The sequence below is a fragment of the Lithobates pipiens genome, unplaced genomic scaffold (genome assembly GCF_037356315.1).
Source record: "Lithobates pipiens isolate NorthernLeopardFrog02 unplaced genomic scaffold, aLitPip1_a1.2 Scaffold_8, whole genome shotgun sequence".
NCBI lineage: Eukaryota > Metazoa > Chordata > Amphibia > Anura > Ranidae > Lithobates > Lithobates pipiens.
In genome coordinates, this window is record NW_027507903.1 from 569,549,703 (window position 1) to 569,576,605 (window position 26,903).

The 26,903-nt window shown below is 41.8% G+C and overlaps 1 protein-coding gene across 4 annotated transcripts in view; it reads left to right on the forward strand.

Moving 5' to 3' along the window:
- The window catches only part of DSN1 (DSN1 component of MIS12 kinetochore complex), a 45,535-nt gene that overhangs the window by 15,068 nt on the left and 3,564 nt on the right, over positions 1–26,903 (forward strand). For all 4 annotated transcript variants that reach the window (XM_077470160.1, XM_077470158.1, XM_077470159.1 and 1 more), the window contains exons 6-9: positions 7,070–7,129; positions 14,655–14,726; positions 18,313–18,460; positions 24,304–24,391. In XM_077470160.1, coding sequence (XP_077326286.1) covers positions 7,070–7,129; positions 14,655–14,726; positions 18,313–18,460; positions 24,304–24,391 — 368 coding nt within the window. The remainder of the gene's footprint in view (positions 1–7,069; positions 7,130–14,654; positions 14,727–18,312; positions 18,461–24,303; positions 24,392–26,903) is intronic.

Consider the following 26,903-nt stretch of genomic DNA (forward strand, 5'->3'; position numbering starts at 1 on the left):
TAGCTCCCTTTTTAGCGGCTTCTAATACTTGTTGCTTCTACATATTGAGGAGCATGTGATCTGCTCTGTGAAAATGCTTTGGTCTAGCAGCCAATTGCCAGGCCCATTTACTGTTAGGCTGGCCATAAACAGTGGTTTTTCTTTCCTGCAACTAAGAGTGTTAATATGGGGGGGGGGAATCCCACCCGCAGAGCCATTGTAATGTCCCGGCAGGGGAAGACACTAACAATAATTGCAAATAAAATTCTAGCAGACTGGTTGTACTCATTAATCAACTTGAGTACTTTCAACCTTCCCATACATGGTTTGAATCTCAGCTGGTTCCTTCTGAACAGGCCAAAATTTGAAATGGCTATGGCTGGCTTTCCATGGCTGAAGGAGTAATGCCAGCACTGTAGTTAACCAGTTCCTGACAGCTCTATATTAATTTTACTGCTACAGGGTGGCCGCGCTACGCCAGATCGCGTCTGTGTATATCTATACATATCCTGCGCTTCTGGGTATCGGGCGTGAGTGTGCGCCACTGGCGGCCCGTTCCCACTGATTTTACACAGCGGGAGTCAATCAGCAAATCCCATGGATTCGCTGTCTGCCAGCACCCGCTGATAGTTCTGTACACAGGCAGACTGTTAACAAGGCAGATTTCCGTTCTGTTATTACAGAAGGCATGGATCCTGTGTATCTGCAAAGCAGGGACACCGATCCATGCCTTCCACTAGTAAAAGCACCTCATGCCCTAAAACTCTAGCTAGGCATGCAGTTGATCCTTTTATCGCCTCTGTTAACCCCTTCCCGGTTTCAATTAGTACAGTCACAGTGCATATTTTAGCAGTGATCACTGTATTAATGTCACTGGTTCCCAAAAAAGTGCCAGTGTTCGCTTCTTTATTTTTTTTTTTATTTCCTTGCTGGGAGCACTTATCAGGAGCCAATCGGCAGACCTTTTCTGGTCATGCTCCTTCAGAAGCTGGCCCGGCTGCTGTTCACATGGGCCAAAAGTTGGCCAGATTCTGTTGAACTGGCTGATGCTGCCCGACATTTGGCCCATGTGTACTAGGCTTAAGTGTCTGACGTCAGTCAACATTTGGGCTTTTATTTCTAGCTACATTGGAGATAAGATCAGTGGGGGAGCACGCTCAAGGTGAGTTTAGGGGCCAGGGTGGAATTTTCGCATGGTCACTTTGGCATGGGCAAGGTGACTTTAAATGGAAACGTCAAATGAGTTCACGTCCTCGCCCATTTGCAAAAAGAGAACATTGAGAACCTCTGCTGTGTTGTGGATGGGTGTGTGGTTTTTTTTTTTTTTTTTTTTTTCCCTCTCCTTCCAGGCTTATTCTTGCAATGAAATGATTCAAGTGAGAACAAAAGCTGTTACACCTTTGTAATCTGAAGTAAAGATCATTATCCCTGGTTTGGCTGAAGGGATTCTTTGTGCCTTACCTTTTTTTTATCCAGCACATCTGTTGTCTTTATAACTGACAAATGATGATCTCCTCTTCCAAGAATACAATCCAAAACTGAATATCAGAAGTAGGTTTTTCACAAAAGGACCATTTGCTGCAGCAGTTTACCTGTGTCTTTCATAATCTCGCAATACCTTTCTCATATGTTTTTAGTGTTTGGCAGAAACTACATAATGTTGTACAGAGGCCTACTTACACAGTCCATTAATACCATTGGGCCCTCACAGTGCAGTTGTTGGTCAGTTGTAAGATTATAATTTTAGTGAAACCCGGTACAATTGTACAGCCATTAGCCTGAAATGAAATTTTAACTTTTTTTTTTTTTTTTTTTATTTTTTTTTTTTATATTTTTTGTGTGGTGGGGTTTTTTTTTTATTTTTTTGCGTTCAAAGCTTTCTTTGCTGTGCTTGATTTTAATCCACCTGTTAGGACTGCTGTATCTTGGTTAGCAACATTGAATCCTTGCCAGTGTTTCCTGTTTATATTTGGCAGTTCTGTTTGCTACTTAATGACTTGCCGACACCCCCCCCCCCCCCCCCCCCCCACTGCAGATATACTGCGACAAGGAGGCTCGGTTGCACGAATTGACGTACCCGTATGTCGGTCCGTGCATGCGATCGCTGGTGGCGCACCCCACGGTGGACTCTGTGCATCGGCCACCTGAGATCACTCCTCAGAGGCAAAAGGAGAGGGAGATCTGCTGTTCTTAATGATCCGGAACAGATCTTCTCCCTCCACAGTAAGAAAGCACCTCTCTAGGGAACACTTAACCTCTTTATTGCCCCCTAGTGTTAAATCCTTCCCTACCAGTGTATTTATACAGTGATCAGTGCTTATTTTTGGTAATATAAATGTAGCAGAATATGTATTGACCTAACTGATACTTTTTGTTTGGGTACAGCTTTGCACGTCTGCAATTGTCAGTTAAGGCAACACGGTGCCCCTTTGACAAAAATGACCTGGTCATTAAGGGGGGTAAAGTATCCTGGCGCTGAAATGGTTAAAAATTTGTTTTAAAATAACACATTCTCCTAACAAAGTAAATTGAACAGTCTTCTGGGAGGTTATATGGAGTCCTTACTCTACTGCCTCCAGTGGCAATGGGTGATCCTCAATACTACAGAGCCCAGTGCTAACCTTATGACATCATCAGTGCCGTTTTCTGCAGTTTTGTACTTCGCATTGATAACATGGTGTTGCATATCCAGAGGGAGTGTTCAAGAAATCCCCAGGGTCAGAGGAAGCTAGTATCATTCAACCCAGAAGAGGATTGATGCTGGACTTTGGTGAGCAAGGGATAACTCTAAAAAGGTCAATATTGTAGCAAAAGCTGCTTGTCTTTCTCTCGCCTGAGGGACACAGGAAATGTAGTTGTAAACCCTTTACAACCACTTTAAACTACAGACAAGCCTATAACTAGGCTTTCCTGTAGCTGCACTGGATATCTCCTAAACCTGCATGGTTCAGGAGCTATCCCTGTATTTGCATGCGGCACATGCGCACTTAAGCAATATCCGTACGTGCCATTGCTTCAGTTGAACTGTGCCGTTCATGTGCAGGAGTGATGTCATTGCGGCGCCGGGCAATCACAGTGCCAGAGCCATGATACGCGGAAGCAAGCCCCGGGCGACATGTCGGCGGTCTGAGGGGGAGAAGAGGATGGCTGCGTGGGATTTGTTCTCGGGTAATTCATAATGAGCTAGTATGCTATGCATACTAGCTCATTATGCCTTTATCTTGCAGGGTGTGTTTTTATTTATTTGTGCAGGAGGGTTTACTTCCTCTTTAAACTTTCAGATTATACTGTTGCATATAGAGAAGCTGCCTTCTACCAATGTACTAAAATTTTCAAGAGTGTTCTACAGAGAATGAATTTTTTTTTTTTTTTTTTTTGCCCTGCTGACTTGGTACTTAACCTTTTTTAAGTACTTAATTCTTCCCCCCCCCCCCCCAGATCCATATCTACATAGTTGTAGGAAGTCTATTTGCTTCCTTTCAGCAACTCAATGGAGTTGTCCTCCGTTTTTGATGTTTGGTCTTATTCTTACAGCAGCAGCCATTATAGATAATGTGTTACACTTCTGGGTAGAAGGCAGAGCGTGGAACACAGTGTCTGTAAGGAACAGCGGATGGCTGGAGATGGTGATGGCACCCTCTATTGTATTTCTTTATCCTTGTTGATTGCATTTTAAATGTAAGCAGCTAGGATTAAGGGGGGTTTCTGCTGTATGAGTATGTTGCATTATAATAAACAGGATTACACTATGTACATCTATCCTTGTGTTTTATGATACAATCGGAGTACCTGTACCAGTGGACCTTCTGGATAAGTGGGGTGTCAGCACAGAGCAGTGTTTGTATACTGATGCTCTTTCTAGCGGTCTGGTGAGTTTGTACCCCAGAGGGGTGTGTGTGCTTCACGAGGTGTATAATTGCACTCTTACTCTGGTGGAAGGTGCACACTAAGAGAAAAGTGACTGAATTATCTGAACTGTCCACATATCCATCTGCTACATAAAGACTGTTGGCCGTGGTGTTTGCCATTGCCCTATGGTTTCATTACCATCAATTATTTTTTTATTTTTTTATCTTTTAATTTTTTTTTTTTTTTTTTTTTTTTGAGAAATGGGGGGAAGATTTAGTGAGACCTTTTTTATTATAAATATTTTCTTTTTTTCAGGGTTGCGGCAGTCACATGTGACAATTTATGGGACAAGTGCAGTGGGACATGTTGATCAGTGCTATAAAAATGCACTGATCAATGTAAAAATTACACTGGCAGTAAAGAAGTTAATACTAGAAGTGAGCAAGGGGCTAACTGTGTTCCCTGGGTGTGTTCTAACTGTAGGGGGGGGATGGGCCATGGGCGACATGACAGATCACTGGGAATAGTAGATCTGTCATGTCCTCTGTCAGAATGGGTATCCGCCTTGTTTACAAAGGCAGATCCCCATTCTGCCTCTGTACTAGGCGATCACGGGTCACCGGTGGACATTGTGGCGCTGACGTACAGCTTCAGCAATTCACACAGGAGAGCCAACCTGTGGCTGGTCGGCAAGCAGTTAATGAAATAAATTTTTATATTAATGAGATCTGTCTCCAGATTTGGGACAGGCTCACTTTGCAGTCACCCATGACATCCCCTTCCTGAGAAACCTCTAGAAGGTAAGAAAAAATAAACAAAAAAAAATCTTTAGAAATCTCTGAATTTCAACACATAACAAACGTATAGTAGAAGTTTTCTGAGATCGGTGACACTGTCACTAGGCAGAACGGGTAGATGCTTGTTTACATTACATCTTCCCCGTTCTTCCTCCCCATGAGGCAATCAAGGGTATCACCGTGGCAATTGAGTCCGCGGGACCTGAGATCGGACGTTCCGACCAGCGCGCACACAATGAGACGGCGGGAAATTTAAAGGGACGTACCTGTATGCCCATTTGCCTGTCCGTGCCATTCTGCCAACGTACATTTGCGTGCCCCGGTCGGCAAGCGGTTAAACCAAGTACAGCGTTATCGTATAACTGGTGTGGCAATGATCGGGACACTGAGTGGTAACAGTAATGTATAAAAATTTTTTTTTTTTTTTTTTTTTTTTTTTTTTTTTTTCTCTTCTTAACACGCTGACCAGAGCAATACAGTGTTTATCATAGTAACACTACTACTGTGGAAAAGTGATCAGGATTTTTTTATTTTTCACACAATGATTAGTATAAGCAACCATTTTTACTGAATGAAACTGGTTCATTCAGTGTCTTTTGTGATTGGCCAAAACAAATCAGATGGGCTGTGATTGGCCCTGGCTGTACCATGTGATCACTATGACAAATCACAGCTAGCAACACAACTGTATACAACAGATTGGAATTAAAGGAAGCCATCCATTGTTTACACTGATCACATTGTACTGGCAGCAGGCCAGTATAATGATCAGTCATTGGCTGTATCCAGTGGACACAGCTGGTGACAGATGGGGGAAGATGTGTGGGCTTGATCCCAAGCCAGACTGTGTGTGTCTATTGAGACAGTGCCAGTTAGCCCCGTCCTGTGGTCTCTGTTCACAGGATTTGACAGCAGCCAAAGGCTGTCTTATGTGAGGTAAGAACTGCTGCAGACGGGCACAGTACTGGATGGAGAAGGGACTTTTTATTTTTATTTTATTTTTCCCTCTCCTTAATGCACGGAAGGCATTAAAGTGGATGTAAACCCAACTCTTGACCTTTCTAAACTGCAATATTGGGTTATCTAGAAGGACATGCATGTATATTTCTCTGTCAAATGTCTCCCCTCTGTCTGCTATGAGACCCAAAAAACTGCAGATTTTGTGGGTGGGTCACGGCACAGTGGGTCTAGTCGTGATATCAGTGGACTCCCTGCCCACCTCTACACTTATCGGCATGCATTTTCTCCTATGTGTTTCTCACATTGAACTTCTGCTATGATCACTAACATCCAGTCAAAACCCGGAAAAGTCCCCACATGACTTCAGCATGCCAAATCATGCTGAGGTGTGGATCAGCCACTCCTTGCAGAGCTGCTGAAGAAAGGAGTGGGGGTGGGAATAAAAAAAAATAAAAATTAATAATAATGCTTGTCTTAGGCTAGTGCATGAGATGTAAATCACCTGTCACTCACAGCAAGGGGGAAGAACAGACAAAGATTTCAGTTTGTCCGTTCTCTTCTTTTTTTATTTTTTTTTTTTTCAGTAAAAAAAAAAAAAAAAAATTGCTCAGACCTGGAATAACTCTTCATGGCAAGACTGGGCACAGCTGATCTGAAATCCCATGCTCTATATATTGTGCCGGGCAAGAAAAAAAAACTTTGGGTTCACATCCACTTTAAGGTAAATTTCGAGCGTTTAGAACCACTTTAAAGCGCAATCCAGGAACATGCTCACTTTCCCCATGGATGTTTTAAAAGCTTTTTTTTATTATTTTTTTTTTTTTTTTTTTTTTTTAGGTTTCACAAATGGATTATTTAATTATTTTCTTTCGTGTGAAGTCATGCAGTTTATTGTATGGAGGTTTGGTGGGAAGATCAATGCGGGCGGCACATAACACTACTGACCTATTCATGAGCTACGTTTCCCATGATTCCACATGACTCCAGTTAACATCATAATTAGAAGTATAGGAATGTAATTCAAGGTTTACCTCTCTCTCACAGACTGCTACTATCTGTAGCTTTTAGGGACAGTGCTGTGATGATGGCAGTTCTAGGCATAGCTGCTAATCACAAGCTGTTGGTGGCTGGTGTTTCGTCTCTCCTTCTGGAAATTACACATGGGTGATGTGACCGGAAGCCATTTATTAAAGGTATGTATTTTCCATATAGAGAAAACGGGGATGCTTGGTTGCACACACTTGGAAGGTTGATAAATCTCGGGTAGAGGGGACCTGTTTTGAGAGGCACAGAAATGGGGTAAATCTGAAGAAAAGATGGAGTGTTTTGATTCAAGACAAGGACATGCCTTGCTGAAAAGATTGTGTTGTGTTTTTTTTTTTTTTTTTTTTTTTAAATCCAAATATTCTCTTGTGGTCTGTTTTCTATAGGTTGTTTTATTTAAAAAAAATATATATCAATGCTTTCTTTCTTGATCCAAACAGTTTATCGAATAATGAAGACGTGGAAACTCTTCAGGAAAAAGTTAGAAGTGACATTGCTGTGTAAGTCCTGTTTCATGTCTGGTATATAGTAATACAGAAACGAATTCTCCTTGCATTTTTACTTTAACCACTTCCCACCCGGCCAATGCACATATACGGCCGGGTGGGAGCCGTCTACTCCTGATAGGACGTTCAGGAACGTCCATCAGGAGGAGCGGGATCGCGCGTGCCCGCGCAGCGGCGCGATCCCGATGCGCCCGTGTCACCGGGACACGGCGCATCTCAGATCGGCAGGATGGCTCTGTGATTGACCCTCCTGATCACATGACGGCCGTGTCCAATCACGGCCGTCATGTGATGTAAACAAACAGCCGGTTGCTAGGCAATCGGCTCCTCCTCTCCTCACACAGAAGTCATCGCTGAGGAGAGCAGATTGCTGCAGCCGGCTGATGATCAGTGAGTATGAGCTGTTTTTACAGCTTTTTACTCACTGATCTTCAGTATAGTGTAAACACAAATCACCACACAGTGTAAACACAGTCCCCACATATGTCCCCAAAACATACATGTCCCTAATAATAAAAACATGTCCCACTAAAATCACTTGTCCCAATGATTATCTGCACACATATGTACGTGATCACCTGCACACATATGTACATGATCATTTGCGTACATATGTCCGTGATCACACAAACCAATTATTATACACTTAATGGAATTTTACCAAAAACATGTAGCAGAATACATTTTGGCTTAAATTAATGACAAAATTTGATTTTATTGGATTTCTTTTAAAATAGAAAAAAGAAAATATTGTTTTTTTTCCAAATTTCCGCTTTTTTGCGCTTATATCGCAAAAAATAAAAAACGGAGTCGTGAATAAATACCACCAAAATAAAGCTCTATTTGTGCGAACAAAATGATAAAAATTTCATTTGGGTACAGTGTAGCATGACCGCGCAATTGTCACTGAAAGCGCTAGAGCGATGAAAGCTGAAAATTGGGCTGGGAAGGAAGGGGGCGAAAGTGCCCTGTATTGTAGTGGTTAAGTGGATGTAAAGAACTGCACTGTTACATTTTTAGATTTGTTTTTAAGTAAGGACTTGACTTGATTTTAGATGTGATGCATTTTGAGCTGCAGGCAGAACAATTCTAAGGTATATATCCGGGTTTAGTTTCACTTTAAATAGTCTGGCCCAAACTAGGGCTGAAACAACAAATGGTTTATGAAATGAATCCAATTACTATTTTCATAATCTATTAATCGGCCAATAACCTAATGGGGGTAAAAAAAAACTAAAATGAGCCCTTTTGTAGTACAAAAAGAGCAAATCTCTACTGTAAATATTACTTTCACAGTTCTACAGCAAAAATTAACCCCTTACAGTAGTGATTATCTAATTAATTATTATTTTTTTTTGGTTCAATATACTTCAGTGGAGAAGCTGCAGAAAAGCATGTAATGTGTTTTGGCAGCTTTCCTTTCCTTCCCCCCCCCCCCCCCCCTTTTTTTTTTTTTTTTTTTTATTTATTTATTTTTTTCCCCCTTCCAAACCTTATGCTGCCAACACAGATCAGTTTTCAGATGAGAATATTCAGAAGAAAAATCTTTGTACAAAAAAATCTTTTGAATGAAAGAATGTTTTTGACATTTTCATTTGTGTTCAAAATGAATGTAATTTCTGAACGAAAAACCACATACTGTCGGAAAATTCCTTTTGACCAAGAAGTTTTCTATTTCCAAATTTTCCTGTCACTATAGTTGAAAATGAACGTTGATTTGACCCCACTAATGATTAGAAAATCGAACATTATTAAAATTGAAAAATAATTTGATCTGAGTCGATATTTACCAGATTCACCCTCTACGTGTGTGTGTGTATGTGTATGTACGTACATACATACATACATACATACATACATACATACATACATACATACATACATACATACATACATACATACATACACGCACAGTGTGTATTCACAGTGCCTTGCGAAAGTATTCGGCCCCCTTGAACTTTTCAACCTTTTGCCACATTTCAGGCTTCAAACATAAAGAAAGATATAAAATTTTTATTTTTTGTGAAGAATCACCAACAAGTGGGACACAATTGTGAAGTGGAACGAAATCTATTGGATTTTTGAAACTTTTTTTAACTAATTAAAAAAAATGAAAAGTGGGGCGTGCAAAATTATTCGGCCCCCTTGCGTTAATACTTTGTAGAGCCACCTTTTGCTGCGATTACAGCTGCAAGTTGCTTGGGGTATGTCTCTATCAGTTTTGCACATCGAGAAACTGAAATTCTTGCCCATTCTTCCTTGCAAAACAGCTCGAGCTCAGTGAGGTTGGATGGAGAGCGTTTGTGAACAGCAGTTTTCAGCTCTTTCCACAGATTCTCGATTGGATTCAGGTCTGGACTTTGACTTGGCCATTCTAACACCTGGATACGTTTATTTGTGAACCATTCCTTTGTAGATTTTGCTATATGTTTGGGATCATTGTCTTGTTGGAAGATAAATCTCCATCCCAGTTTCAGGTCTTTTGCAGACTCCAACAGGTTTTCATCCAGAATGGTCCTGTATTTGGCTGCATCCATCTTCCCCTCAATTTTAACCATCTTCCCTGTCCCTGCTGAAGAAAAGCAGGCCCAAACCATGATGCTGCCACCACCATGTTTGACAGTGGGGATGGTGTGTTGAGGGTGATGAGCTGTGTTGCTTTTACGCCAAACATATCGTTTTGCATTGTGGGCAAAAAGTTGGATTTTGGTTTCATCTGACCAGAGCACCTTCTTCCACATGTTTGGTGTGTCTCTCAGGTGGCTTGTGGCAAACTTTAGACGAGACTTTTTATGGATATCTTTGAGAAATGGCTTTCTTCTTGCCACTCTTCCATAAAGGCCAGATTTGTGCAGTGTACGACTGATTGTTGTCCTATGGACAGACTCTCCCACCTCAGCTGTAGTTCTCTGCAGTTCATCCAGAGTGATCATGGGCCTCTTGGCTGCATCTCTGATCAGTCTTCTCCTTGTCTGAGCTGAAAGTTTAGAGGGACGGCCAGGTCTTGGTAGATTTGCAGTGGTCTGATACTCCTTCCATTTCAAAATGATCGCTTGCACAGTGCTCCTTGGGATGTTTAAAGCTTGGGAAATCTTTTTGTATCCAAATCTGGCTTTAAACTTCTCCACAACAGTATTACAGACCTGCCTGGTGTGTTCCTTGGTCTTCATGATGCTCTCTGCGCTTTCAACAGAACCCTGAGACTATCACAGAGCAGGTGCATTTATACAGAGACTTGATTACACACAGGTGGATTCTATTTATCACCATCAGTCATTTAGGACAACATTGGATCATTCAGAGATCCTCGCTGAACTTCTGGAGTGAGTTTGCTGCACTGAAAGTAAAGGGGCCGAATAATTTTGCACGCACCACTTTTCAGTTTTTTATTTGCTAAAAAAGTTTAAAATATCCAATAGATTTCGTTCCACTTCACAATTGTGTCCCACTTGTTGGTGATTCTTCACAAAAAATAAATTTTTTATATCTTTGTTTTGAAGCCTGAAATGTGGCAAAAGGTTGAAAAGTTCAAGGGGGCCGAATACTTTCGCAAGGCACTATGTGTGTGTGTGTGTGTGTGTGTGTGTGTGTGTGTATATATGTATATTCTCCTCCTAATAGTATATACAGTATATCTCTTCTGTCTGTTCTCAGAATGGATTAGATATTTTGCTCCCAAACCATATAGTTGGTTATTTATATTTTACCACTGCATAGAGATTATTTAAGAATAAATTGCCTTTTTTAAAACGTTATATATTAACCAAATTATACACCACACTTTGTTTCGATTAATCACTTTAAAAAAAAAAAAAAAAATCGGCCAACTAATCGATTATGAAAATAATCGTTGGTTGCAGCCCTAGCCCAAACCAACTATTTCTAAAAGATGTGACCGCGCTGTGTGCAATTTACATGGTAGCATTATCTATTACAGTAAGCGGTGCTATGTTCTGCAGCAGTATGGAAGGTTTTTGTTGCAACACTAAAAAGGTTACTTTCTCAGAGCATCATTGCACTCATTCTGCAAATGTGGAACAGTTTGATGGCTTTTACTCCAACTTCTTTACGGTTCCAAAGGCTGTAATTCAGCCTATACTGGATCTCAATGGTTTCTTGCAAATGCAAAAAGTTTTATGTTTAAGTCCACCCAATTGGTGATTGCTTCGCTTTAGTTTGGAGCCTTCCTGGTATCTGTGAATGTCAAAGATATCTACCTGCACATCCTGTTTTTTAACCTTAAATGGTTTCTAAGGTTTGTTGTGGAGGATCACAACTACCAGTTTGTTGCACTGGAGTTTGGCTTGCCCACTGCTTCCAGAATGTTTACCAAGGTATTCCCCATGTGCAATACAACGACAACTTGCTTCTTCAAGAGCAATCGGCTTAGACCTTGATGTTCTTTCAGACCGTTTGTTATAGTGCCTCCATGTCCACTAGAACTTCTGCCAGGCTTTCGAGAACACCACCTGCTTTCAGAATCCCTGCCAGGACTTTGAGCACTCGTACTTGTAGAATCCCTGGCAGTTCTTCTAATAGCACATGCAGAATTCTTGTCAGCAAGATCCTATCCAGGGTAGAGCGGCATCTTCAAAGTGATTGTAAAACTCTCAGAGTGTGTGTGTGTGTGTGTGTGTGTGTGTGTGTGTGGTGTTTATTATTATTTCTTTTTTTTTCCCCTTAAATAACGAGTTGCACTTAGAGTGGATATAAAAAGTCTAAGCACCCCTGTTAAAATATCAGGTTTCTGTGATGTAAAGAAATGGGACAACCATAAATAATTTTTCAGAACTTTACACCTTTTAAATGTGATGTTTTAAACTGTACAGCTCAATAAAAAAAAAAAAAAAATATTTTTGGGGGGTGGTAAAAAAAAAATATTGCTTAAAGCGGAGGTCCACCCTAAAGTAGCCCTTCCACTCATTGGAACCCTCCCTCCTTCCTGCGCCACAATTGGCACCTTTCAGGGGGCAGGGGGGTGTAGGTACCTGTACAGTACAGGTATCTGCACCCACTTCCTGCGTAGATTCTGCAGAAGGTACGCCCCTTTCCGAAGGTCCCCCTGCTGCCTGCTGGGAAACACACGGATCCCAGAGACAGCGGGGACCATCCTTATTGCGCAGCGCGACTCGCGCATGCGCAGTAGGGAACCGGGAAATGAAGCCGAAAGGCTCCACTTCCTGATTCCCATACCCAAGATGGGGGCGGCAGCACCCCGAGAGACGATCGAGAGATCGACTTTGGGTGCCGACATCGCGGGCGCGCTGGGCGGGTAAGTCATTATTTTAAAAGTCAGCGGCTGCAGGATTTGTAGCTGCTGGCTTTTAACCACTACAATACAGGGCACTTTCACCCCCTTCCTTCCCAGCCCAATTTTCAGCTTTCATCGCTCTAGCGCTTTCAATAACAATTGCGCGGTCATGTTACACTGTACCCAAATGAAATGGTTATCATTTTGTTCGCATAAATAGAGCTTTTATTTTGGTGTTATTTATTCACGACTCCGTTTTTTTATTTTTTGCGATATAAGCGGAAATTTGGAAAAAAAACAATATTTTCTTTTTTCTATTTGAAAATAAATCCAATAAAATCAAATTTTGTCATAAATTTAAGCCAAAATGTATTCTGCTACATGTTTTTGGTAAAAAAAATTCCGTTAAGTGTATAATAATTGGTTTGTGTGATCACGGACATATGTACGCAAATGATCATGTACATATGTGTGCAGGTGATCACGTACATATGTGTGCAGATAATCATTGGGACATGTGATTTTAGTGGGACATATGTGGGGGACATGTTTTTATTATTTGGGGACATATGTGGGGACTGTGTTTGTACTGTGTGGTGTGTTGTGTGTTGACACTACACTGGTGATCAGTGAGTAAAAAGCTGTAAAAACAGCTCATACTCACTGATCATCAGCCGGCTGCAGCGTTCTGCTCTCCTCTCCTCAGCGATGACTTCCGTGTGAGGAGAGGAGAGCCGATTGCCTAGCAACCGGCTGTTTGTTTACATCACATGACGGCCGTGATTGGACACGGCCGTCATGTGATCAGGAGGGCCAATCACAGAGCCCTCCTGCCGATCTGAGATGTGCCGTGCACGCGATCCCACTACTTCTGAAGGACGTTCCTGAACGGCCTATCAGGAGTAGACGGCTCCCACCCGGCCGTATATATGCATTGGCCGGGTGGGAAGTGGTTAAAAAAAAAAAAAAAAAAAAAAAAACGGCGGACTCCCGCTTTAAGTGTGCACACCCTTAACCTAATTGTTAAAGCACCTTTTTTTTTTTTTTTTTTTTTTTTTTTTTTTTTGCGCCAAACATTTCTTTTGGAATTATGGCCAAAAAGTTCAACCTTGGTTTCATTGGACCACAACACCTTTCTCCACATGCTTTTGGGAGACCTCAGATGTGTTTTTGCAAAATTTAGCTGGGCTCGGATGGTTTTTCTTTGTAAGAAAAGGCTTCCGTTGTGCCACTCTCCCCCATAGCCCGGACATATGAAGGATATGGGAGATTGTTGTCACATGTACTTGCCAGATACTCCTGCAGCTCCTTTAATGTTGTTGTAGGCCTCTTGGCAGCCTCCCTGACCAGTTTTCTTATCTTTTCATCAATTTTGGAGGGACATCCAGTTCTTCATAATGTCACTGTGCCGTGTTGTGTTTTTTTTTTTTTTTTTTTTTTTTCCCTCCTGCCTTCCACTTGATTGATAGCTGTCTTCACTGTGTTCCATGGTATGTCTAATGCCTTGGAAATTCTTTTTGTACCCTACTTCTGACTGATACCTTTTTAACGAGATCCCTCTGATTTGGAAGCTCTCTGCGGACCATGGCTTTTGCTGTAGGATGCAACTAAGAAAATGTCAGGAAAGACCTACTAGAACAGCTTAACTTTATTTGGGGTTAATCAGAGGCACTTTAAATGACAGGTGTGTACTAACTCCTAGTTAACATGAATTTGACTGTGATTGTCTAATTCTGAACACGGCTACATCCCCAGTTATGAGGGTGTGCACACATATGCAACCACGTTTATTCATTTATTTTTTTAAAGATTTTCAGTTTGAAAATTCTAGGAGGAGAACATCAGAAGGATTTCTTGTGTTATTAATGGGTTCGTTCTCGGCAGAAAGTCATCTGAACTGTGCACCATTAAGAAACCCATGACTGCACCGGTGGCAGCAGCTTGTTTTTTAAAAGCGAATAAAAAGAGAAAAGTCTGTTAATTGGCAATCTTCTGGAGACCTTACAGCAAGGATGAGCAACCTTTGTGCACTTCTGTCACCATCACCGCAATGCTCACTAAGTCTGGGTGACTACAGTAGCTAACATGGCTTATTCCTGTTATATGGCTTATTTTATAAAGACAGATTATCAATAGATGAAAAATTGAGGAAGAGAAGTCTGTCTCTGTCTGTAGTCAGATCAAAACACGGCTACAAAGTCTCATTCCTAAGCATTTATTACAGGAACCTAACTTTTTTTTTTTTTTTTTTTTTTTTTTTTTTTTCAGTATGACCAGTGAGTGTCAGCAGTGGGAAGAGCATTTGGAAGATTACAAGAAGAAAGCAGAAGAAATATCCAGGTTTGTTTTAATATGATGTAGTCAAGCAACCCTATTTAAAAATCGTGCATAAAGCGGAGTTCCACTCTAAGCACTCCTTGCCACCTTACTTTATTTTGGGGGGAGGGGAGTGGGTACCTGGTTTTGACAGGTACTTTCTGTCTTCTCACCGCCTAGGCGGCCCCTCCCTCACTGCAGTCTTTTGGGGCACATCCCAGAAGATCAGAGGATTGCCTGGCCACTAGGAGCGAGGCTTCAGGCAACCACATCGCTGGACCATGGGACAGGGGAGTGTCTGTTATAAGTCAGCAGCTAGACTTTTTGTAGCTGACTTTTTTATTTTTATATAAACTGAAAGGCGAGTGGAACTCAGCTGTACACGTCACGAAGTCGTCGTTCCCCCCCCCCCCCCTTGCCTTCTGGGACCTGTGCGTCCCACACACAAGACGGTGCTGCGTGAAAGGTAACGGGATGTGAAGCTGCAAGACTTCCTGTTTCCCTTTTTAATAAGGATGCTTGCACCTAGAGCCGATGGACGTGTCATAGCTGCTGACTTCAAATTTTATTTTTTTTCACTTCATCTGGAACTCTGCTTTAATTAATGCCTACTTGTAGTTTTCTTTCTGTAATGTATTAATCCAGAGAACCATACATAATTGGGCTTATGCAAGAATCTGACTCTGTGGAATTTTAAGAGCAAGTCCAGTAAACTTCCACTTCATGCCAAAGTACATCCTATGACCATCTGGCCTTTGAGGATGTCATTCAGATATCCTCTTTTTCAGCCGGAAATTCCCTGCACTATAAGAACCAATCATACAGTTCAGTCGGTGCCAGAAGTTGAGTATAGAGATTTCCGGTGACCAGATGGTCGCTGTCACCTCTGACCTTTTTAACCACTTGCTTACTGGACACTTAAACCCCCCACAGTCCCAGACCAATTTTCAGCTTTCAGCGCTGATGCACTTTGAATGACAATTGCGCGAGCATACAACACTGTACCCAAATGAAATTTTTATCATTTTTTTTTTCCCACAAATAGAGCTTTCTTTTGGTGGTATTTAATTACAGCTGGGAGTTTTTTATTTTTTGCTAAACAAACAAAAAAAATGCAAAAAAAAAAAATCATGTTTAATAGTTATAAAATTTTGCAAACGGGTCATTTTTTCTCCTTCATTGAAGTGCGCTGATAGGCGGCACTGATAGGCTGCACTGGTGGGCAAAGATGGGCACAGATAAGATGGCACGGATGGGTGGCACTAAGGGGCACTGATAGGTACCACTGATCGATGGGACTGATGGGCGGCACTGCTGGGCACGGATATGTGGCACTGGGGTGCAGCACCTTTGTTGAGGCAGATTGTGGGCACTGCTGGGTGGCACTGACGGGGGGGACACATTTTTTATTAATGTGGCAAAGCAGGTGGGCACTGGCAGGGCTGGCCGTGATCGGGACTGATGTCCCGATCACGGCCGCCGGTGATCGGCTCTTTTTTTTCATTGGCTGACAGCACGGATCGGTGATCAGGCGAGTCTCGTAGACTCGCCGATCACAGAGCGCGCCGCGCGCGCCCCTCAGGGGGCGTGCAGGCCGCTCGTGCACCGGACTACGTCAATAGACGTAGTCCCGGCAAAGGAGATCCGCGCTGTAGCCGTCATTCGGCTATAGCGCGGGTCTCAAGTGGTTAAAGGTACGGGCCTTTAAAATTAGCACTTTTTTGATTTCTCCCATAGACTTTTGAAGGGTGTTCCACAGCTTTTGAATTTGCCGCGAATGTCAGGCTCATCCCTAATGTTGGTTATCTATTTACTCAGCATAACCTCAGCTTTCACATTATACAAAAAAATTGGGCTAACGTTTTTCGTGAATAAATAAAACGCATTAGAAAAATTGCTCCACAAATACAGTGTGACGTAAAAAGTTACAATGACCGCCATTTTATTCCCTAGGGTCTCTAAAAAAAAACATATAATGTTTGGGGGTTCTGAGTAAATATTCTAGCAAAAAAATTATGTTTTTTTTTTTTTTTTTTTTTTTTTTTTTACATGTAGGATATAGAGCTGCACTATTAATTGTTAAAGAATCCGATCGATTCTTTCCTTCTAGCGATCTTAACAAAACATTTTCTAGAGTCTATGCAGAGTTCTCTGCTCACAGCTGACGGCGATCTAAAACTAAGAAGGGAAAAAAAAAAACGGGCAGGCTGCCAAATTTATGACCACATCACTTAGGCTGGCCATACATGGGCGAATTTCAAAATACTTTTCTTTTAAAAAGCAGAAATTTTGTGTGTTTTTTTGTGATCCGATGGTGCCACCATTTATTTCGAAATTCAACCAACCAAGCCTTCAATTTCACCTCCTGTTGCTACAGAAAAATTTTTTTGTGGCTGGGAATCTTTTCTTTCTGGGCATTTTTTCTTTTCTTGCACATGTGCATTTCTTTTTTTATATTACATTTCCTGCACAATTCTCCCATCATCGATTGCGAAATCATTTTGTTTTTTGTTTTTTTTCAAAAGTTTCCAACATGCCAGATTATATTATAGTTTTTTTTTTTTTTTTTTTTTTTTTTTTTTTTTTTTGCAGAGACCCTAGAGAATAAAATGGCAGTTGTTGCACTATTTTATGCCACACTGTATTTGTGCAGCAGTCTTTTAACTGCACTTTAATGAATTAATAAAGTTAGCCCTAATTGTTTTTATTTAAGTGTCAGATGAGAACAGTGATCTTTATTCGAAGCACAAAACAAATTGAGTCTAATTTTTGCCTGAATCATGCAGCTCTAGTGGGAGAGGAGTGCCAGAATAGGCCCAGTATGGAAATGGTTAAGTGGGGGGTTAGAACCCCTGTTGGGTTTTCCCATATGATTTACCCTTTGTGCTCTGACAATGTTTTACCAGACAAGGATTGAGTGGAACACTCTAACAGAAACACAAAAATATATTTTTTTTTAATTTTTTTTTTTTTTGGGTAGAGTAAGGGTAGGCTAGGAAGTTTTTTTTGCATTTTTGATTTGGCTTTAAAAATTCTGTTTTTACACATTTTACGTCGGACTAAGCAGAAATCCAATTCAAACAAACTATTATGTAATGTGTACCCATTCTTGAAACCGCTTATGTAAAATTATTAAATGCACATCTTTTGCAGGGGGGGGGGGGGGGGGGATTTTACTAGGAGCCTGGAACACACACAGTGCAATGCAGGGCTCTTGCAGACTGCCAGTATAAGCTGTCTGCCTGTACATCATACGGACAGGCAGCGCCACAAAGACAGGATGCACCTGGAGCGCTCAACGGTGACCTTGTTTGCAAACTTCAAGCCGATTTGCCGCCCAGGCTGTCTGTACTTGTAGTTTTCACATTCACGGAGATGTTTGTATGAATGACGCAGCCAGGATTGTTTTTTATTTATTTAAATTGTGACGAGTGTGGGGAAAAGATCCGTTGTTTTGTTTGGAGTTTATCAACATTTTGTTTAGCATTTCCCAGGGTTATACACTGTGTAGCATTTACCATCTTTATTTTTTATGTAACTTGTACATTTGTAAATATTTTTATTTTTTCATGTGGTGTGTTTTTTTTTAATTTTTTTATTTTTTACATAGGCAGTTGGAGGACAATGAAATAATTAAAGTTCCGTTAGGAAGTGGTGCACACATGCCATCTTCCCAAAAAGGAATCCTCCAAAGCAAACCAGACTACAACGCAATCTTGTGTCAGCAGGGGGCAGTGTTTGACAGCATGGAAATTGTGGTAGGTGTGATAAAATGTATGTATTTTGCAGATATGTCAAACAATCCTATGATGCTTTTTATGCAGAAGAACCCAGACCACAGGTGACAAATGTAATCCTGTACCTGGCACTTTTAACAGTAAAAGGAATATGCTTATTTGTTGACATTACAAGTATAAAGCAGGGTGTATTTGATTTAAATCACTAGTAAAAATGCTTGATTTAAATCGACTGGCTTTAAATTGTAATGTTTAAAGAGCAACTGTCATCTCTGTCCCGCAGTGTCTCCTCTGTCCCATTCACTTTAATAGGACGGCTGGTGATGCGGCAGTGACACTACAAGGTGAGGGACGTGGCGGCAGCAAGTGAGTGGATGCCCGCTAACGGGTGATGCCATGATGGATCTGAAATGACAGGTGCTCTTTAAATGTAAGCACTTCTTTATGGTAGTTAGAATCTTGTAATTCTTCTAATACGTACAATATTTAAAAAAATAAAAATAAGACCGCTGCAAAAAAACTGTGACAAAGTGTTGCAACGGCCACTATTTTATTCTCTAGGGCAGTGGTCATCAACCCTGTCCTCGGGGCCCACTAACAGGCCAGGTTTGCAAGATAACTGAAATACACCACAGGTGATATCATTTGCTGCTCAGTGATTGCAGTATTCTAGTCTGCATCTCCCCAAGGTAATACATAAAACCTGGCCTGTTAGTGGGCCCTGAGGACAGGGTTGATGACCACTGCTCTAGGGTGTTCTACAAATTTTATACTTCCCTTTTTTTTTTTTTTTTTTTTTTTTTCCCACAAGTAATTTTCTAGCAAACTGTTTAACTTTTCAATAACAAATCTCAGAAAGCGGCTCGGTCCTTAAGTGGTTAATATAATTTTGAACATTTTATGCAAGGGAGCTGATTAACGTAACACATATACACCATATATAGAAAAATGTGATGGCTAGGACGTGGTGTACCTCCTCCATATAATTAAAAAGGTTAGGACAAATTTGAGTGGACTTTACCGGTACCAGAAAAAGGCCAACATTACAGATTAATGCTAATTTTATTACAAAAATAATTTAACATAGAAATTCATTGAATTTATTAATGAATGTCTATGTAAAAATCTTTTTATAATTAGTATTTAATGTTGGTCCTTTTTCTGCTACCGCTCATTTTTATATATAATTATGAACCCCTTCATTTTAAACCAGTCAAACCCACTTATGTAACCCTTCTAAACATCCACATTTCTTTGAGATTCTATTGAGACTGTCTCTTTGCTTGCTCCATAACCAGCTCCTTTGGAGCAAGATGACCCATAGGGGTTTATTTACTAAAGCTGGAGAGGGCAAAATCAGGCTCACTTCTGCATAGAAGCCAATCCACTTCCAGATTGTATTGCCTGAGGTTGGAAGCTGATTGGTTTCTATGCAGAAGTGACCCTGATTTTTGCATTCTCCATCTTGAGTAAATAAGCCCTATAGTATCCCAGAGCCTGTTTTTTATTCCCACAGAACAAACCATACCGTTCACACATTCTCATTTTAACTTGCTACAAGTTTGGAACATATGAGGGAAACAGGACCATAACCACCAGGCCCTGTAGCTTAGTTGTTCTAAAGGCAGAAGGTTTCTATCTTAATGCATTGTATGCATTAAGATAACCTGTGTGCAGCACCCTCCCTAAAAAATTATCTGAACCCATCTCGATCCAGCAATGTTGCACGATTTACTCTGTTGTCGGACTCTCCCTCATTGGCTGAGACAGCAGTGAAGTGCCCTTGGCTCCCGCTGCATGCAGGGATACAGCTTGTAACTTCAGCTTGTTCAATTTAAGCTTTGACAAAACCTTGAAGATTAGTTACTATGCAGACCTGCACCAGATTTGGCACTCCACAGTTTTAGCACATCAACCCACAGTATTGTTAGAAACTATATATTTTTTATAATTTTATTTTAATAATTTGAAGCTTTGTCTAGCTGCTGCTATAGTAAACTGATATTCTGTTTTTTTTATTTTATTTTTTAGCTATATTGTTGGGTGAATTTTGTCAAGAGAACTGTTTTGTAGACTAGATTGAGAGAATATAGTAATGGCTCCTTCCTTTTTTTTTTTTTATTTTTTTTTTCCTCCCCCCCCCCCCCCCCCCCTTAATTTCTCGCTTCTTTTGCCAAGTAAACAGAAGTAGGAAAATAAGCATGTTATCTTGATCATAAAGTTCAGGACACAAGAATTTTGTTTTTTAGATCATATGTTCTATGCAGGCTTCCTTCAGGTGAATTGTTAGGGCCATCCCTAGAGGACACTCTTATAAAGCCACCTACTCGATGAGGCACCACTTTATTGCTTGACCTGTTCTCTGGAGAAGTATGTCTTTATACCCATTCCATTTTCTCTTTCTTAATGCTTCTATCAAGATCTTGACTGTCTACTACCCTGGGTTATCCAGTATTTTCCTGATCTGTTATCTTCAGTGTCTACTTTGGGATTGTATACAGACTTTACTGTGTTGGGTGAGCCTGTAACGCTTGCTTCGGGCAATGGATCTTGCATTGGGTACTAATTTTGATGTGTAGTGCAGTTAACCCAAAGGGTGTTATACAGAACTGGGGACATGGTCCTTTTCTACGGTTCCCAGACCCTGAAGTTTTGACTGGCCACTGTGGCAGTCAAAACCTGGACCTCTAGTAGGCCCAGCATCATGGATAAGATGACATGGGTTTTCCTGAGTATTTACACCAATTCCTGGCTTTTAATCCACAATATCCGGTTCTACAGGCTGAGAAATGTTGTATTGTTATACTTGCTGTGGTGTATGTTGTTGCCCCCCCCCCCCCCCCAAGACTTAAGCTGGCCATTTACTAATCACACTTTATGTAGTGTGTGTGGCTGTCTCTGCTCAGCAAAATGTGGTCATTGGGAATCTTTCATTCACCTGGATTGTGTGGATGGAGGAATCTGTTTATATTTTTCATTCAGCCAGGATCTCTGCCTAGTTAAGACTCAGGAGGATGAGGTAACTCCTGAATTGCCACCTGCCTTTTCTCCAGATGCTGCCATCCTCTTTGGAGAGACAGCCGCAGGAACAAAGTCAGTGCTTGGGTTATAACTGCACTATCTCTTGATATGCACAACCCCTTCACGTTGCCCTAAAAGAAACAAGTCTGATTTACTCTTCTGGGTTGAAACTCCAAATTCCAGCTTTCTTGGCCACCCATATTCCTGAAGAGGACACCTGTGAAGTGGACTTTCTAAGCCATTCATTTCTAGACCCAGGAGAGTGGGCTCTGCACCCAGGAATCCTTTGCAATCTGTCAAAGGTAGGGAAAACCAAATGTTAACATCTTAGCCTTCAGCTTCAACAACAAGTAGAACAAACTTGACTAGCCTAAACCCAGGGATTCTCTAGCCGCCTCAATTAGCTGTTTGTGTGTGGTGTCCCCTCCCCCCCCCCCCCCCCCCCCCCCAACCTGGTTTATGCCCTCCCTCCGGTGAAGATCCTTCCTTGATTGCTGTGCATGATGGAGCAAAAGGTCATGGTGAGTCTCATTGCACCAAATTGGCCCAGAGGATCATGGTACACAGACATGCTCAGACTTCTGGCAGACAAGTTTTGACCTCTTACAAACAGGCCAGACTTGCTGACCCACAGCCCCCATTCCATCATGCTTTTCCAATTGTTGACTGTAACGGGCACAATTTTCGTACTTTTGGCTCTGTATGCCACCAGTATATAATTAAAATCAAACCATCCAAATTAATTTGAAGTGCAGACTTTCAGCTTTAATTCAAGGGGTTGAACATAAATATCAAGTACAAATTTTAATAACTGCCACCATTTTTTTTATGCACAGTCCCCCCCCATATTTTCAGGGGCCCCAATGTAATTGTAAAAAATGAATATAATAAACTGGCAATGACTGCCTGAAGTCTGGAACCCATGGACATTGCTAGAGACTGGTTTCCTCCTTTTTTTTATTTTTTTTATTTTTTTTTTTGTGGGTCTTTTTTGCCCTTTTTAGTTTTGTCTTTTTTTTTCTTTGCAGGTGAAATGCATGCTCATTTGGGTTGAGATCAGGTGATTGACTCGGCCAGTGCAGAATATTCCACTTTTCTTTCACAAGCTCCTGGGTTGCATTTGCAGTTTGTTTTGGATCATTGTTCATCTGTACAGTGAAGCTCTGACCAATCAACTTTGCTGCATTTAGCTGAATATGGGCTGGCAGTTTATCTCTAAACACTGCGGAATTCATCCGGCAGCTTCTGTCTGATCAATAAATGCCAGTGCCACTGAAAGCCATGCATGCCCATGCCTTCACGCTGCCTCCACCACGTTTTACAGATTTGGATCATGAGCTGTTCCAGCCTTCTCCTCCTTTTTTTTTTTTTTTTTTATTTCTTTATTTTTTTTATTTTTTTTGTTTTCCAGAATGTTCTGTCTTTTTGTAAAAAAACAAAAAAAGTCTAATCTGGCTTTTCTATTCTTTAGGCTTATGAATGGTTTGCACCTTGTGGTGAACCCTCTGTATTTGCTCTCGTAAAGGCTTCTCTTGATTCTAAACTCTGTCGATGATACGCCCACCTCCTGGAGAGTGTACATCACTTTTCTGGATGTTGTGAATGGGTTTTTCTTTACCATAGAGGATCCTGCAATCATCCACCACTGTTTTCCGTCGATGCTAAGCAGGGCAATAACTTCTCCGCAAGATGTGTTAACCTTGCAAGAAGATCTGAACAAATTATTGGGGTGGGCAACTACATAGCAAATGAGGTTTATTGTAGAAAAATGTAAAATAATGCATTTAGGTGCCAAAAATATGAATGCAATCTACTCACTAGGGGGAGAACCTCCTGAGGGAATCTAGGATGGAAAAGGACCTGGGGGTCCTAGTAGATAGGCTCAGCAATGGCATGCAATGCCAAGCTGCTGCAAGAAAAGTAAACAGAATATTGGCATGCATTACAAAGGGGATTCACTTCAGAGGAAAACAAATGATAAACGATAATTCTCCCACTCTACAAGACTCTGGTCCGGCTACACCTGGAGTATGCTGTCCAGTTCTGTGTACCAGTCCTCAGGAAGGATGCACTGGAACTGGAGAGTCCAGAGAAGGGCAACAAAACAAATAACTAGACTGGAGGACCTTCGTTATGAGGCTAGGTTACGAGCACTGAACTTGTTCTTTCTGGAGAAGAGACGCTTGAGAGGGAGGGGATATGATTTCAATGTACAAATACCGTACTGGTGACCCCACAATAGGGCTAAAACGTTTCTGCGAAAGGGAATTTAATAATCTATGCAGCCATTGACTAAAAACTAGAGGAAAATCGGTTTAACCTTTAAAATGCTTAGAGGGTTCTTTACTGTAAGAGCGGTAAGGATGTGGAATTCTCTTCCACAGGCACTGGTCTCAGTGGGGAGCATCGATTTAATTAAAACTATTAGATACGACCACAACATACAGGGATATACAATGTAATACTGACATAATCACACACATAGGTTGGATGTGTGGGTTTTTTTTTTCTTTCTTTTTTCCAACCTCACCTACTATGTAACTGTATGGCACACTGCTAGCCCTTACATTCGCTATGATCTGGCTGCATTGCCTAGAGAAACCCCGAGACCTAGTAATGTGAATGGTCTAAAATAAGGTGTGTAATGAAAACCAGTTTTATTTAAAAATATATTTAGTGTGAGGAGAAGGGAGAAACCACAGAAGGCTAAATCTATAAACAGATTCGGCTTTTAACATGCATATTAATGTATAGCTGGTATTTTGTATTATCATTTAACATAAAATTGATTTTTGGCTTATGTTGATACATTTAAACTGCTATGTTTGTCTTTTCTGTTACAGTTGGATGAAGTTCAGCAGTCTGTCCAATTATTAGATTCCTTCTCCAGGGAAACCTCTTCACACTTGCAGCAACTATCAACGCAACTTAGTAAGTTTCTGTTCATTTGTGTTGAAAATCAGCCTGTGGTTTATCCAGAAACCTGTATGCTACACACCCCTTATTGATGTGCACTCAACTGAACAATCTACACTTTCCTCTGTAAGGAGAATATTTTGGAATTCTTGTTCCTATTTTGAAGCTATATATATATATATATATATATATATATATATATATATATATATATATATATATATATATATATATATATATATATATATATATATATATAATATAGAAAAAAAAAAAGGCTTCATTATTCCAGCTTCTGCTGATGTATGTTGTCCTCTACTGGGGCTTAATTGAACAATAAGGGGGGGGCAAAAATTGTGTAACTTTCGACATGATGTAGTAATGTTTTGTAATTGTTCTTTCTCTTATATTCACCGACCGACACAGCTCCTCTCTGTAACTAAATGGGTTTGTTGGCCTACTAGGAGAACTAGGCAAAATTGTAACGCAATACGCAGAATTGTCAGTACTGCCCAAGGGGAGGACCCTGTGCTAACAACCCTCCCTGCCTAGACTGTCTCCTCCTGAGAGCATCTTCCCCCTCAGAATTAGAGGAGGATGTGGTGATCACCATGCAGACCCTGCGAGAATTTTGGTGACTGTTGAACCTAAGGAAGTCGGTGATTGTACCGACCCAGCGTCTGGAATACCTAGGTTTACTATTGGACTCCAGGGAAGAGAGAGTCTTTCTCCCTTCAGACAAATTGCAGACTCTCAGATCTGCGGTCAAACTACTGGTGAACCGCAAGTGGTCATCGCTCTGCTTTTGCATGCAAGTACTGGGACTCATGGTGGCCTCCTTCGAGACAGTACCTTATGCCCAGTTCCACACCAGAGTCCTGCAGAAGGAAATTTTGACAAAATGGGACAAATCTCCATTGTCCTTGGATCGGCAGATCCAGGTGAGCCAGCCAGTCGGGGACTCTGATCTGGTGGCTTTGGTCCCCAGTGATTCAGTCCGGAAAATCATTCCTTCCTCTGAAATGGACAGTGATCGCTACAGACGCCAGTCTTAACCGGCTGGGTTGGAGTGATGGGGATTCAGTCGGCACAGGGCCTCTGGTCGACGGAAGAATCCGAGTTGCCGATCAGTCTGCTAGAATTGAGAGCGATCAGGCTGTGTCTTCACACATGGTCGATGTGTCTTCAAGGGCGTCCGATCAGGATACAGTCAGACAACACCACGGCTGTGGCGTACATAAATCACCAAGGGGGAACAAGAAGCTCAGCCGCTGCTCAGGGGGTTGCTCACATACTTTGGTGGGTAGAGCGACACGTTCTGGCCCTGTCGGCCATTTACATCCTGGGGGTGGAAAATTGGCAGGCAGACTATGAGTCGCCAGATGCTGGACCCAGGAGAATGGGCATTGCATCCGGAGATATTCAGGCTGCTGTGCTTGAAATGGGGCACACCAGATGTGGATCTATTGGCCTCCCGTCTCAATCGGAAGGTGCCGAGATTCGTCTCACTGGCGCCTTTCCTCCGCTAAAACTGTTACCATGCCTGCTGCGCAGAGTGGAAGCCGAAGGGGATTCCTGTAATCCTGGTGGCCGCAGATTGGCCTCGGCAACCCTGGTACGCAGACCTGGTGCATCTTGTGGCAGACGCTCCCTGGCGACTGCTGCTGTGGGAGGACCTCCTGTCTCAAGGTCCAATCTTTCACCCTGCTTTACTATCGCTGGCTTTAACGGCATGGCTAATGAGAGCCAGGTGCTGAGGAACCGGGGTTTGTCGGACTCTGTGATTCCAACTATGTTGGCGTGGAAATCTTCTTCACGGAAGATATACCATCGTACCTAGAAGGCCTACATCTCCATGTGTGAGGAGAAAGGATGGCATCCGCATTCCATTTCTATATCCAGGATCCTGCTGTTTCTTCAGCAAGGTGTAGACCAGAAGTTGGCGTTGAGCACCATTAAGGGGCAAATTTCAGCCCTGGCTGTCTTTTTTATTTATTTTTTCCCGGGACCACTGGCGTCTCATTAGTGAGTACCTTTTTGTTCAGGGGGTACGACATGTAGTCTATCCGGTCTGTCCACCGTTGCCTCCATGGTATTTGAACCTGGTGTTGTCGGTGCTTCAAAAGCCACCGTTTTGAGAATATCAGGGAGATTCCCTTGTTGACCCTTTCACAGAAAGTGGTCTTTCTAGTGGCCATCACATCGGCCAGGAGAGTTTTGGAATTGGCGGCCTTGTCCTGCAAGTCTCCTTATCTGGTCATCCACAGGGATAAGGTGGTGTTGCGTCCGCAACCGTCCTTTCTACCGAAGGTGGTCTCGGCTTTTCATATCAATGAGGACATTGTATTACCCTCGTTGTGTCCTAAGCCGAAGCACCCCAAGGAGGTGGCCCTTCACGCTCTCGATGTGGTTAGGGTAAAGTGTATTTGTCTGCCACAGCTCCCTTTCGGAAGTCAGACTCGCTGTTTCGGTGGCTGGTCCAAAGAAGGGTATGGCGGTCTCGTCTGCCACCACTTCTAGGTGGATC